Source organism: Pogoniulus pusillus, chromosome 4 (assembly GCF_015220805.1).
Source record: "Pogoniulus pusillus isolate bPogPus1 chromosome 4, bPogPus1.pri, whole genome shotgun sequence".
Classification (NCBI taxonomy): domain Eukaryota; kingdom Metazoa; phylum Chordata; class Aves; order Piciformes; family Lybiidae; genus Pogoniulus; species Pogoniulus pusillus.
In genome coordinates, this window is record NC_087267.1 from 32,038,385 (window position 1) to 32,052,322 (window position 13,938).

The 13,938-nt window shown below is 39.4% G+C and overlaps 2 protein-coding genes across 3 annotated transcripts in view; one reads left to right on the forward strand and one right to left on the reverse strand.

The window, feature by feature from the left end:
- DUS4L (dihydrouridine synthase 4 like) overlaps positions 1 to 4,885 on the reverse strand; it is a 37,708-nt gene extending 32,823 nt beyond the window's left edge. For both annotated transcript variants that reach the window (XM_064142508.1, XM_064142505.1), the window contains exons 1-4: positions 4,836 to 4,885; positions 4,309 to 4,440; positions 3,946 to 4,067; positions 776 to 893 (exon numbers count right to left, since the gene is read on the reverse strand). In XM_064142508.1, the coding sequence (XP_063998578.1) occupies positions 776 to 893; positions 3,946 to 4,067; positions 4,309 to 4,418 (350 nt within the window). In that variant the 5' untranslated portion in view covers positions 4,419 to 4,440; positions 4,836 to 4,885. The remainder of the gene's footprint in view (positions 1 to 775; positions 894 to 3,945; positions 4,068 to 4,308; positions 4,441 to 4,835) is intronic.
- Positions 4,886 to 4,926: 41 nt separating this feature from the next.
- Positions 4,927 to 13,938, forward strand: part of COG5 (component of oligomeric golgi complex 5) — a 205,206-nt gene continuing 196,194 nt past the window's right edge. The window contains exons 1-5 of the mRNA XM_064142495.1: positions 4,927 to 5,029; positions 5,995 to 6,134; positions 7,053 to 7,110; positions 11,286 to 11,340; positions 11,441 to 11,510. Coding sequence (XP_063998565.1) covers positions 4,963 to 5,029; positions 5,995 to 6,134; positions 7,053 to 7,110; positions 11,286 to 11,340; positions 11,441 to 11,510 — 390 coding nt within the window. The 5' untranslated portion in view covers positions 4,927 to 4,962. The remainder of the gene's footprint in view (positions 5,030 to 5,994; positions 6,135 to 7,052; positions 7,111 to 11,285; positions 11,341 to 11,440; positions 11,511 to 13,938) is intronic.

The following is a 13,938-nucleotide window of genomic DNA, read 5'->3' on the forward strand; positions in this document are numbered from 1 at the left end:
AAGATCTCTCCAGAAAAGCTCTCTCAAAATACTGTAATTTTAAGTCAAGACAACATCATTTGAATAGACAAATTAAGTATTTGTGCCATAACATTATCTTTTGCTTTCCTACATTTATTTTTGAGGTTTTCACTTAGAAAAAGTGTCTGACAAACATGTAATAAATGACTCTCAATTGAACCAACTAGCAAGAATCTTTACTTTTCCATATGTGCTGCTTCACTGTGAAGACAAAATCTTTATCAATTTAAGTGAGAAGCAGATCTCTAATTCACTGTACTTATAAACTTAGTAAAATATGGAAAGAATTATTTGCAGCACTTTCTGAATAATATAATCTGTAGAATTATATTTCAGAGACTATCTTTCACTTGGAAAAGTTTGAGACATCAGAGACTTGCCTTGTTATTTTGGGAATTGCCACATAATTTTCTCAAAACACTCTCCAAATTATGTATAGAAAGCTCTTGTTGGTAATGCATATTAAACATCTGTTGAGAAGGGATGGACACTTCATTTCTGAGCCAGCACTTAATATTTCAGAAGTCAATTAAGACAAGTTGGCAAATGTACCTGTTTTTTTCCATTTTCACCATGGTGACAGGCATCTCAGAACATTCAGAACAGCATTTTGCCACAGAGACATCTCTGACAGGTTAAAAAGCTGTATTTCACTCAAAGACTATTTTTAAGTTAAGACAGAAATTACTATGAAGACCACCCTCATTTATTAAAATTATTTCATTATTATTTCATCATTTTTTTCAAACTTTACCTCTGAGGACAGCCACAGTTTATGTCTATTCCATCTGCAAAAGGACAGACGATGCGGGCAGCATCACACAAAATCTGTGCTTCTTTAGCAGCAAACTGAACAATCAGTGGACGATCACCTACTCCAAGGAAAAGACATTTGGAGATTTAAGAAAGTCCAGAAAAATAAAATTAAGAAATTCTAAATTTCCAGTGTTTTCCATTCTGTCTGGTCATAGTCCCAGGCAGTTGGCTCTAGGTGACTCTGAAAAGGGGGGATGGACAACATGACACTGAGAGGTTGTTCCAAATGTAATGATTTTGTGATTCTGTGAACCCCAGATCACAAATAAAAGTAGCTGAGCAGCAGTTACTAAATTCAGATATGCATGTATCCTAGGTAGTTCTTTGCTCAACATACATTTTTTTCTGACTGAATTGGTCAGACGTATTGTTTTTCAAAAAGATGATATGAAACTATTCTCTGTTTTTCATCAGCCTTCATACTTCCTCTCCTAGTCTGTCCCTTTCTATCTGCACACTGCCCCTTTATTGTGTTAACGCAACTGTTTGTCTTGCCAGGTGGGAAACTTGCTTATGGAACCAACCCTTCAGGAAGGAGATAAAACAGCCTACAAGCTCTGCCTTTCTGTATCCCAACCCATCTTTACCTATTCTGTGTCAACATGGCTGTTTTTTATCCACAATTCATTTTCAAGAGTTGGAATGAGAACAGTCAGAGGCAGCTTTAGCAGCTTTGTCTCATGTGGAAACCAAAGTGTCAGTGCTCCTCCATTTGGGTTTGCTGAACTACTTGTGATTTACTAATCCCCTGCAGAGAGCCAGATGGTCATTCAGAACATGCTCTCCTGTTTCAGAGTTACTGCATTACATTAAAGGCATCTAAAAATATCTCTGTCTTAGCACTCTCCATATAAACAATTGCTGCAGTTAAGAGGAAGGGGGATATCTGAGCACTGATGGAAAGAGATAATCCAACAAATGCACAGAGTGCACTTCTGATACTGAAACAACAGCAAGTGCTGCCAAAGATTTTTCTGTTTTAGTGGAAAATATGTAACTCTTGAAGTAGCACAGCTTAAGTCAGAGAGGGAAGCAGTATCCTTTCAATCAAGTTGAGACACTTAAAGAAATTACCTAAAAATCCAGCAAGCAGAAAACCAATCTCTTATATATTTTCAAAGAAGTGTCCACTGTCTTCAGTGCTTCAGCTGAAGTTTTACAATAATGCAGCTGAGCCTTAGGAATAATGCCATATTCATAAGTTTTGATTGAGCATAAAGTAATAAAAATAGTAAGTGTAGCCATATTAATTTTTTAGCAGCATCTACAAAGGACATCTATTTTAGAAATACACAAAAAAAGAAACATCAATGCCAAAGAAAAGGAAAACTGCAATTGTAGGCTCCAAACCTGGCCTGGTAATTAGAAGACAAATTCTTCAAACAGCCAGGAAGTTAAAGATAAAATCACAGTAACATTTCACAACCTGTTGTGGAGCTACTTGTTGAAAAGCATAAATGCCAATAATGCAAATACTATAATCTTGCCAAAGCTGTCTGCAGCAGAATGTTTTAGAGACCTATAAAATTAGGGCCAGAATTATAGAGGTGAATAGGGAGAATGTATTGTTTACAACACTAGAACGCTGAATTTTTTACCCCTTGTTATCTGGTAGCAAAGTTACAGCATTAAAGAGAAATTAATCCTTCCCCATCCCTGCAACCCCCAGATTATCCTACATATCTGACTTGTAAAACTTCAAATACATTTATGAACCCACCAGTTCAGTGGTCTGAATAGACCACATTATCACACTTAATAGATCCTACATGCTGGTAACATCAGCAATGCTCTCTTCGTTATTCATTTGCAGTCTGTATATTCCTTGTTATGCTCTTCCATTGCAGCCACTTCACATTTCTCACAGATGTCATCCCACTTTTCTTTCACTTTACAGCCAGGACTCTGTACTACTCTGTATACTCACTTTTGTATATTTTCTGGTTATGTACCAGGCCTAAAGCAGTGCTTCTCCCCATCAACTTTAGCCATGCGTCAACTCCGTGCCTCTCGTTCCTTTTAATCACCCTCTCATTATCTCAAAGACTCTAGTGACAGCTCATTCCACTGTTCACTCCAGCCAATTTGACACCCTGATTCTTTTATCAATCCTTGATTCCACTCTTTCCATGTCTGGTCTATTTTTTTTTTCACCTTTAGCAACCCTCTTATTTTTGTTAGGCACTAGAAAACTTTTCTAGACAGTAAGTTAAGTCTTCTCTCTGAAATGCATAAGAAACAGCAATTTCTGGGGAAAATATGTTATGGAGTTAATTGTAAAATTTATTTAGAATTTATTTATTTTAGGTAGAATTTATTTATTGCAGGCTGCATGGTGCTGTGTTTTGAATTCTATGACAGCAAGTGTGTTGATAATGCACTAATATTTTGGCTGTTGCTGCATAGTACTTGTATAATGTTGAAACACTTTCCTTTTCTCATTTTGCCTTTCCCTCTCCCAGCACATAAGCTGGGGTGGGCAAGAATTTAGGAGTAGACACAGTTGGGAAGCTGACCCAAACTGGCCCAGGTAATATTCTACACCATAGAACACCAAGTTCAGCAATAAAACTAGGACAGCAGAGGGAGAAGAAAATGGGCTGGGATGTGGAAACTGTGCTCCAGGATGGCTACTGCTTGGAGACTGGCTGGGCACTGGTCTAGTGTGAGCTGGAAAGCAACTGCCCACACGTTTTTTTTCCTCCCTCTTTCCTTTGCTTATTAAGCCGTCTTTATACTGACCCATGAGTTTCTCTTGCTTTTGTGTTTCCTGTTCTCTCCCCACTACTACTGGGTGGAGAGATGAATTAGTAGCTGTGTGGGTGCATAGCCACTAGCCTGCTGTGTGTGGTCAACTCAGCACACATAAATCAGTTTCCAGACCTTGATTTCAGATGGAGGCAAGGTTTTCCATTATTTTCATGCACTATTATTGGGATGTGCTTAGTTTCACATAGAATATTTGTACAGTTATACAATCAAATAGATATGGTGTACCAAAATTGTTAACAGGTGTTAATTGTGCGACAGACTTCATTCAGCTAGTCAGTTTCGTTTATTACCACATAAAACATTCTCACAAGGCAACTGCTGCTTTAAAAAAAATACCTTTGTTTGTTGTGAATTCGCTGTCTCTAGCTTTTGTGGATCTCACAAAATCAGCTGCCACTATCATTGGTGTGTAACACAAATCACAACTGTATTTCCTAACCAAGCTTCTGAAAGCCAACCTGCAGACACATGAAAATAAACAGATAAACTGTGAAGACGTTTTTCCAATTAGCTGTTCTAAAATGCTGTTCTGACATGCAGTACTGTGGGGACGTCCAAGTATAATCGTAAGAGAAACGTATATATAGGACATGTTTTATATTTTATAAGGAAGAAAATGGTAATGATGTCTATTTTTACAATCAAGATTACTTTTTTTCTGAGAAAAGAGAGTGAAAACATAGTTGATGTGACACTTACTTTGAATAGCGGACCATAGGGGCACATATTTTTACAACTTGCCCAGAATGAAACAAGTCCATGGCATCTTTTAGTTGGCATTGTTTAGTTTCTACGATGTCACCAATCATGTATAGTTAGTACTCTTAGCATCTAGAAAAACAAAGAGTGTTTCTTTGCATGCAAGTAATTCGGGTATTTCTCACAGGCTGCAGAGCAACACACCTTAAACTGAATTTACCTTTTGTTAAAGCATCCTGCAATAAGTCCCTCACTTGCACAATGACAGAACAAGCCTTTTACCACCACCTATGCGCCCCTTAGTTACCTGCGTAATTTTCCCCGCGCCCCTCCCCTCGCCCCCGCGTTGTGTTTTCATTCCAGTACGGATTGTTCGGGCTGGAGCAGGAATCTCCAGCGTAGCCCCTGCGCGTAGGAGCGACCCAGGACTTCCCAACGGTCCACGCACAGGCCTCACGGAGAAGGCTCTGACTCATGTGCGGCGAGAGCAGCCCCCGCTTCAGCCTGGGCATGCTGTCTGTCCTTACCCCGCTGCCGGCCCGACTGCCCCTCACAGCGACCCGCGGCGCCGCCTGCCCGTCGCGCTCATTGCGCATCATCGCCGCGCGCGCGCAGCCGCCCGGGAGTGACGCGCGGCTCCCGGCACCTGCCAGCATGGAGGCGGCGGGGGAAGGTGGCGGCGCGGCCCCGGCCCCGGCTCTGGCCGAGCTGCTGGCGGACGGTGAGGCGCGGCGCGGCCCGGCCATCGGCGGTGGCTGGGGCTGAGGAGCGTACTGCTGGCTTGGCGCTGGGGGTGAGGGGCAGCGTCTGGCTGTACCTCCGCCGACGAGATCATGCCGGCGATCCCATCCGCGGGCCACCCGGGGAAGACGAAGGGTCTTTTGCTGGGGCGGGGCTGGGCTCTAGGGCTTTGGGATGAGCTGGGGGAGAAGCGTCGATGCTTCGGGACAAGACAGGGAGGGCGGTGAACCCTTCCTGTCAAGTCACGGAAAGTTTCGGCAGCGGAGAACGGCAGACTCTGGGGAGTGCTGCTACACCTCTGAATACGTCCCTTCTCGGGGGCAGAGAGGGCCTCTTGGTGCGGTCCTGCGCGGACCCATGTTCACCTGTGGTCGTTTGCTCCTTAAAGGAGAGAAAACAAGTGCTCAGAGAGACGAAAGTGCTTGGTGTTATTCGTACACGCCCTGTGGTCTTGCTTGTTCCAAAATCATAATCCCAGTATCATTAATGTAGTAGTTTATAAACCAGTATGAAGAGAGTAGTTTATAAGTCGGCGTAAGGGTCTAGTGCCGTTCCATGAAGTTCTGGCTTATGGCACTTTGACGGTTAGCAGTTTGAATGTGACCGCCTCACTCGGGTTACTCTGTAAAGTTTGAAGAAGAAAATTGAAATGCTTTGGAAAGCATTCTATTCAAGAAAGGCCTGTGGGGAATAAAGGATCTTGCATATTTTTCACCGTTTACACACATACCCTGTCCCAGTTTCCTCATCCTCCCCCCCCAGGTCATCAGCTCTGAATTTGTTTCTCTTGATTCTGGTCTCAAATTGGTGTCATATTTGTATTATGTGGTGCAGATAACATACGCTATTGCATTTGCAGGAACTAAAGATCAGAGAACTGTGTGTTTTAAGTCAGTAAACATTATCTGTTCTGAAGCATAAAGATGAAATCTAAATGTTTTTCAGAATGTTATTCTGATTTCTTCAGAGAAGACTTTGATGTGAAAGCTTACACTTCCCAGTCTATCCATCAGGCTGTGATAGCCGAGCAACTAGCAAAACTTGCCCAGGGTATTAGTCAGTTGGATAAAGAGCTTCATTTACAAGTAAGTTTAAAGCATACCAGTTATTCTGGAGTGGTTCTTATAAACCAGTCCAAATATTAGTAATGTTGTTGTTTCTGAAATTGTCCAGTGTATTCTGAAAGCAGTAGCTGAATGCACAACTTGCAGCAAAACTAGTAGTGAGCCTGATACTTAACTTAGTCAGGCCCACTGTTAATAGTCCTACCAAGAGCCACATACTGCTTTGTTTTCAGTTTCTACTACCAGTCTCTGTGTACATCGAGGTTCTGCTCTTCCTCATAAGGATGTTCATTGACTCTGTCCAAATGTTCACGCCGATTATCAGAAAGGCTGGTCTGTGACAATTGTGTGAAGATAGGGAGTGATTTGAGTTACATCCTTTCATCCTCTTCTGGAGTGTAGCCTAGACTCTAAGGGTTACTTTAGTTGGGCAAATATAACCTGTGGTAACGTGCCTCCACACCTTCAGAAAGAAAGCGTTTTGGCGAAACCTATGTAGACCCTACAGATCCACAGTGGACCTTGCAGTGGGAACACACACTGTTTGTGTGCAGTTTGAAAACCTGCTTCCTCCTACCATATGCCCCATTTGGTAAATTGGGAACTCATTTCTAAATAGAAAAGAAAATACTAAAGTGTAAATGTAATTTTTAATTGTGTGGTTAATAAGCTTACACTTAGAATTACATAAAATGTACTGAAATGTGATTGCTCTGCTGGCTTTAGTTAAGATATCAACTGTGCTGCCATTACCAGCCCTCTTATTCTGAGCTTGCTGCTTTTGTAAATTAAAATGTGTTCTGAAAACTCTTTAATTTTTAAGGTGTGACTGCTTTTTCCCGTGTCTGCCTAATGTAGGAATGATGATGATGATGTATTAGTACTCCTTTAAGGCACACATCCTCATTTTTCAATGTTGATTATCCTGTTCTTTTTAAGGTTGTTGCAAGACATGAAGACCTATTGGCCCAAGCAACTGGAATTGAATCCCTGGAAGGTAAATACCCTTATGTTTTGCTTGCAGTGGAGGAAGCACTTTTTTTATCTGTGCAGGGAATGTAGTTCACTGCTGTAAGGAAAATGATCTGTCACTAGTGGCTCATGTCCACAGTGGAGACAGAGGACTCTTGTTAAATTTCTTTCAAATAAAGAGAGAGTCCACTGGGCAGAATCCTTGTGGAGTGTCTCAAGTTGCTGGAAGGCACAGTTACCCTGTTATCCTAAATTTCTGGATGCAGATGTCCCTCTTCCATTCCCCACTGGCTGAGGTACTAAGAATGTACAGACTTCCCAGTCCACCTACTACATGTGCCCCCCTTACATGTACAGCCCTCTGCATCATGCATTGTATGTTCATTTAATTTAGGTTCTCCACTTTTCTGGGCAGAGATGTTAATATTCAGTAGCATATTAAGTTTATGCTGTCCTAAAAGTTCAAAAGTTCAGGTTGTGTTCAGTTTCTGCTATCTTTGGAGGACACCCTGCAAATTTATGGTAAGACCCCAGCAAGACACTAGCAGAGACTCTGTTACTTGCATGCAGCAAGAGATAAGGTTGAATTGTTGAGATTCCTAGTCTGTTTCTTTCTTTGCTACCTCAAATTATCTATCAGCATCTTCTTTTGTAAAGACACCTTCCATCTCAGTCCTATCACTGCCAACTTTGATTCCCAGTTTTAAAGCTACAGAACTTAGTTTTGAGTAATGTGGCTTTTTGATTTTTAGTGTCAGTAGATGGAGCTCCAGGGAGAAGATTTGGCTGATACTTCTCTGGCACAACTATTTCATAGGAAAACATGTTTTGATAATCACTTCTGAGCAACTTTAGCAATCTTGCATTTTTGACCTTTTAATATATTTTTCTAAATAAATCTAATTGTTGCAACTTTAGCTAATCATTTGTTGCCCCAAGAACTAAGTTTGTGCATGTTGCATATGTGTGTTGCATAATTTGCAAATTTTAACTGAATTTGCTTTAACACATAATCTTAACTGCATTGAGGTGTTTTTTTTTAACTAGGAAGAGGCTACTGAGTTAAATACTTACCTTTATGTTATTCCACTGCTTGGTATCTGGATTTTAACACAAACTACCGACTTTTAAAGGCTTTATTTAGGAGCTCCTGAATCTGTATAGAGAAATGGTTGCAATATACTGTTCTGGGGCTTGTTACACCTACCATTCTGTTCTTTATCACTTGCTGGGAACTTCCTATGGGTTTGAATTTTTGTTTTTCTCAGAAATAATTTTATGCTAATCCGCATATACTGTGAGATCTAAGAATATCTCCTTTCCTCCTCTTCCACTTTTTAGCTTGCTAAATAAATAACCAGGAAGTTTCTGGTCACTGACAGTTAAAATATCTCTTTAGTCTTTTGTCTTGGGTTTAAATGCAGGTTCCCAGAGACTCTTATAAATTTAATAGACCCAATGACAATTTATAGAATTTATAGAGTGCCCTCCCCTATTCCCCCTCCTTTCCCCGAAAGACAGGGAGAGAGAGAAAGGTAGGGACACCCAAATAAATCAATCTCACTCGATTTGGAAGTAAAAAAGGAAAAGTTTAACAATAACTTAGAAAAAAGGGATTGGAGGTAGGGGAGTTTACAAAGGATAAGGAAGGGAAAACAGCAAAATACCAACAGGGATGGATACAACCCGAGCAATGTGATGGTATCTCTGCCTCGTGGCTGCCACGTGGTGTGCTGGTATGCAGTGTGCGTGTGTGTGGTCATGAGTGAACGCAGGAAAAGAGGAAGAGACAGGAAACTCCTCTGTCTTTTATACCACAGGAAGTGGGGGGAGTGGGCTAACCATCACCTGGAGTGTGGCCCACCCCTGGGGAGGGGCCAAGACCCCTAGGGTCAGGTTCAGGGTTACTCCCCCAGGAGTGTTAACCCTATACATCTTTGGAACTTGTTTGGTACGGTATTTGATTGCTATCATTTGCATATGAAAATAAAGAAATGCCTACTTAATCTAGCAATGGTAACTCACAGCTAGCTTTTTAAACATTTGGAAAATTAAGTGTAGGAAGACTAGAATCTATGTTTATCCTCCAAATAAAATGGAGATAAGAATCCATAGTGAATATCACATTTAGTAAATACTTCCCAGTCAAGATGAAGAGCAAATAGTGCTCAGTGGAATAGTGATTTCTAAAATCATGGTTATTTCTGAAGGCATTCCTTCCTAAATTTGCTCTGAAGAAAGAATGAAATACTTCAAAACAGCTCTTCAGTTAGGAAACATTTCTGTGAGGTAGACATGGTAACTAATGCATGATTTACAGCTAATAACCCTAAGTTAAAATATAATTCATCTGAAATTTGTTGAAATGTCTCAGTTCACTTAGGGTAAGCCTTTACTCTGTAAAGGCTTTTGCTTTTGTGTAAGGGAAGGAGAAGCATGCAGAAGTTCTAATTCTGAAAAGTATTTGATACATAAAACATCACTAGCATTTTTGAGTCTGCAGTTGCCAGAAAAATCACAAGTCTATGCACAAAAAGATGATGTTTTAAGTTTTGCAAAGCTTCCTTATCTCTGCCCTGCTTGTGCTACATGTGGTATATGGTCATTGTAGAAGAAGCACTGAATCAAGATTCACAAGAAAAGGTGGATGTCAATAGAAATATTAATTATGAAGTTAGAGATGCGTGCACATAAGTGAAGATTATGCAGCTAATTCATAGCATTCACAGTCATTTTGATATATAAAAGTGAATATCATTAAACGTTTTGAGTCAATACATCCAGCTTGTAGTGTTTTTTCCATTATAAGTTTGTGTGCTGTTTTAATGGTACAGTTTTCTAGTATGCATACTCTTTTCTGTCTAAAGGTAGCTCAGTAGATATCTCAAACTGTTAGCTCAAGGTAGGCTAAACAGCATCATATCTATGCAGATAAGTGGGTTTTTTTGTATCTTATGCAGCAGAATGGAGATGGTATGTTGCCTTTTCACACGTCCTAATTCTACTTTCTGCCAAGAGGACTGCTGTTTGTTTTGTAGCAATGTCAGAGTTATAGATGCAGCATTGTGATGCTACTGGCCCTCCTCATTATTGCAATGTAGAGTAGAAAATTCATCCTGTGTCTTTTCACTGCATATCACATCTTTATTCTCTGATGCATGAGAATTTCTTGCCTACCATTCCATGTAAAAATGTCAGAAAACTCCTGAGTCTGTCACTAAGTCAAGTTAGTAATTCTGAAATGTGAAGAAGATGAGAATTTGCTTATTTATACAAAATACTTGAGATGTAGTCCCAGCACATGACAAGATGAATAAAACTATTGACAGTAGTTTTGTTTATCTTCCATCTTACTGTATCATATTGCAGTTGTATCTAATACAATGATGGCATGCTTGTAAACAGAGCTTTACAGAAATGTAATATGCTTGAGAATGCTAAGAATAACTGGAACATAAATAATTTCATAGGCCTGGGTTTTCTGTAACTTAATTAAATTCTCAGCAGGCTGATTCCATACTGCAAAAATGACTGCCACCCTTGGCTACTTTGTTTGCAATTTAACGAAAAGAGCACAAGCATGCTTGTGCTTCCTTTGTGCTGCTTTGCCGAACTAATCTGGAGCAAATATGATTAGGGTAGTTTGCTCTGTTTGTAATCTAAATTAGATGACCTCACATTGACATTGGTACTTTTTGCTAAAGAAGCTTGTATGCAGGAAGAGAATCTTTAATAGAATTGGTTATTTTCTCAGTCCTCTTTGTCTGTTGGTTTTTCTGAGTTGCCTAATCACTATGTTGAATAAAGGGTGTCATATTTTTGTGGGTCATGTTCAGGTGTTTGTGCACCTGGTTGTATATGCTTTGAAAAGCAGTCCTGAACATTGTTCCCTGAGAAAGCAGAGTGTTGTAAATATTTGAAAATTAACATGTGGGGGATTTCAGAGTGATATTTCTTCTGTAGGATTGTGTTCTCTACCAAAAAAAAATTCTTGATATTCATTGAGTGGCCTTATTATTGCCTCAGTTTTTTTTTTAACTATGCTATACTTTATTATTTTCTGTGAGTGCTTTGTTGTAAAGCAGGAAACTGGATTTTTTTTTTAATTGCAAAGTAGTTGGCAGTAGTTACTATAATTTGAAGAACAGTTATTTCTATAACTGACAAGTGTTCCATGTAAAACTCTGTTTTATTTTACAGGTGTCCTCCAAATGATGCAGACTAGAATTGGTGCTCTTCAAAGTACTGTCGATAGGTATACCATTCATTATGTGATTAGAAAGTGTAAATTCTTAGTTGCTCTGTCATTTTATTTATTAATACTGTTATAAATAAATTTCTCTTCTTATTTTTAGAATTAGAGTCAAAATTGTTGACCCCTACAACAAAATAGTGTCTCGCACTGCTCAGCTAGCAAAACTTCAAGTAAGTACTAAGAATGCATTAAAAACCACACTTCTGAGTGTGCATTATTTCTCAGTTATCAGATAAGGTTTAATTTTTGTTCTTCAGTGCTCTGTAGTTTATTTTCAGTATTCCTCAATGAAAATCAGTATTTGGGTGTCCATTCAGGAGTTACTGAGAAGTGCTTGGTATTACAAAGTAGGAAACTGACTTTTGCACTAGCTAAGTGAGATTTTGTAGAGATTGAGGGAAGAGGGAAGGATTATCTGTTTAGAGATTAATTAAATTCTTATAACAGTTTATGTAATTTTGTAATCATTCTGTAGAAGATGCTTTTCTCCTCTAATACATGCTTGGCTGCAGTTTAGTAAGGAGTGTGGGAATTCTTTCCAAATAGTCAAGAAGCAATTTACAGAGCCAATTGTGGTTCTTGAGTTTTATAAGTGTAGTCGTCCCTGTCTTTTGAATGTTAGTGGAGTCTGCAAGAGAATCTAGATCTCTAAGAAAAGCAGTTGGAGAGAGCTTATCACAAAAATGGTAAGAAAAGTATCAAATTCTTCTGTTTTTAATTTTATAGTTGTTGAAAAATACTCCATAGATGTTCAGAAGTCACACAGCTGCATTCCATTCAGTTTATGGCGTGAAAAGCAGCACAACTACAAATTGACAACTGCTTAGTGAGTTAGCATTTGAACTACCTGTCTTAGCAAGTTTACCTTAGCTTTATGAAACTGGAAACATATCTTTAGTAGCTGAAATATGAGTCAAGTAGGTCCCTTTCTATGGGTGACTGCTGCTGCACAGTAAAGTAGATGAAGCTGCAAACTATCAGGCAATCTCTAGTCTGGAGTCTGGTGGAGTGACTGTGTTAGAAGTTCATGTCTGAACTTCTATGATTTTCCACATTACTTTCAGTAGCAGCAAAGGTCCAGCAGTAAACTTTAAGCACTGTCCAGCTACTTTGTCCAGCTGCTTCTCCTGTTAATTTAAACTCCATCTGTTACTGGTTTTGCCTCTGAGTGAAACTTCCATGACTTCCATGTATCAGATTAGGTTAAATTATTTATATTTTTATTCTGATGTATGTTGCAGCTGTGGAAAGGGTTGCAGGAACTTGGAGCTAAGGACAGAGATTGTTCCTGCTCTGCCCTTAAACTGCAGAAAGACATCTGAGAAGAATGAGTTCTTCAATTTAGGAAATGTTTCTTGGGTGCTCTTTGCTGTAGCAGGGTTACATGGATTTTCCTGTTGTGTGAAAGTAGCATCTATTCAGAGCCTGCATTATGCAGCCTGTGCCGAGGAATTTGTAGTATCTGGCTTTCCTTGATTGCAGGTTAGAAAAAAGGTGTGGGGTAAGGCTATCCTTTCTAGCATCTGAATCCATGTAATTTACCTTAGTGTAGAAAAAGGTACCATGACTTTGGCTGCTCTGAGTCTGTCCCTGGTGTGAAAACTGCTATCTGTCTTTGTGTTGACAGGTATGTAGTGAGTGCTTTGTGTTGCACTAGAGTGCTGGGAGGAATTGAGAGTCAGGACACCTGAATTATGACATGAAGCTGGACTTAGGGAGAGTGGAGTCAATAGGTGTTTGACGTCTCAACTCTCCCAAGATGCAGTGCTAAGGTGACTTTATACCTGGCTGGCCTGTTTAGAAAGGAAGGGCATCAGCTCAGCAAACAGTTCACTTCCTGTCAGTGACAGGGTTTATGACATGGTATTGCTCCCACATGCAGCACTTGCAGCATGGGACACTTTTAAACTTGCCAATTTTATCAGTTGATGTACATGAATAGAATAAGTAGAGAAAGGACATGACTGATCAAAGAAGTTGCCTTGTGTAAAATCTGTAGTCATGCTTTGCTGAATTGTGTGGTGTTTAAGGGCCTCTTGCATTCATGGCAGTGTTGTTTTAATGCTTTTCCAATGATTCCTGTTTGGACTGCTCATAAATTGAAGGCATATTTGAATTGTATAAAGCTGGATTTTACTATTGTTGTTAATATAGTCTACCTTTTTCATAAGCATATCACTGCAAATTCATTGTCAAAGTTCAAATCTAGTTTGAATTCTAAATGTCTGTTGTGTGCTTGTGTATATTAGGTCTTGCTCTGCTCTTAGACCTTCATGCCATCCCAAGGGAGTGGGCAAATTCATGAAGCTTGCTTCCTACTTCAAATCATACTATCCTCTTCTGATTCTTTCCATAGTAGATGACCAATAAATGGGAATAGATAGCAGCTGAAATATGTAGACAGATCTATTTGACCAAATACTTTTATCTATCTATCTATCTATCTATCTATCTATCTATCTATCTATCTATCTATCTATCTATCTCTCTCTTAATTTCAGCTATTTTGGTGTTTGGAAATCTTTATAATGACCAAAACTTAAAAACCTTTGAAAAATATTAATACTATATTTAAAGTTATTCTGTTTTTAAAATATT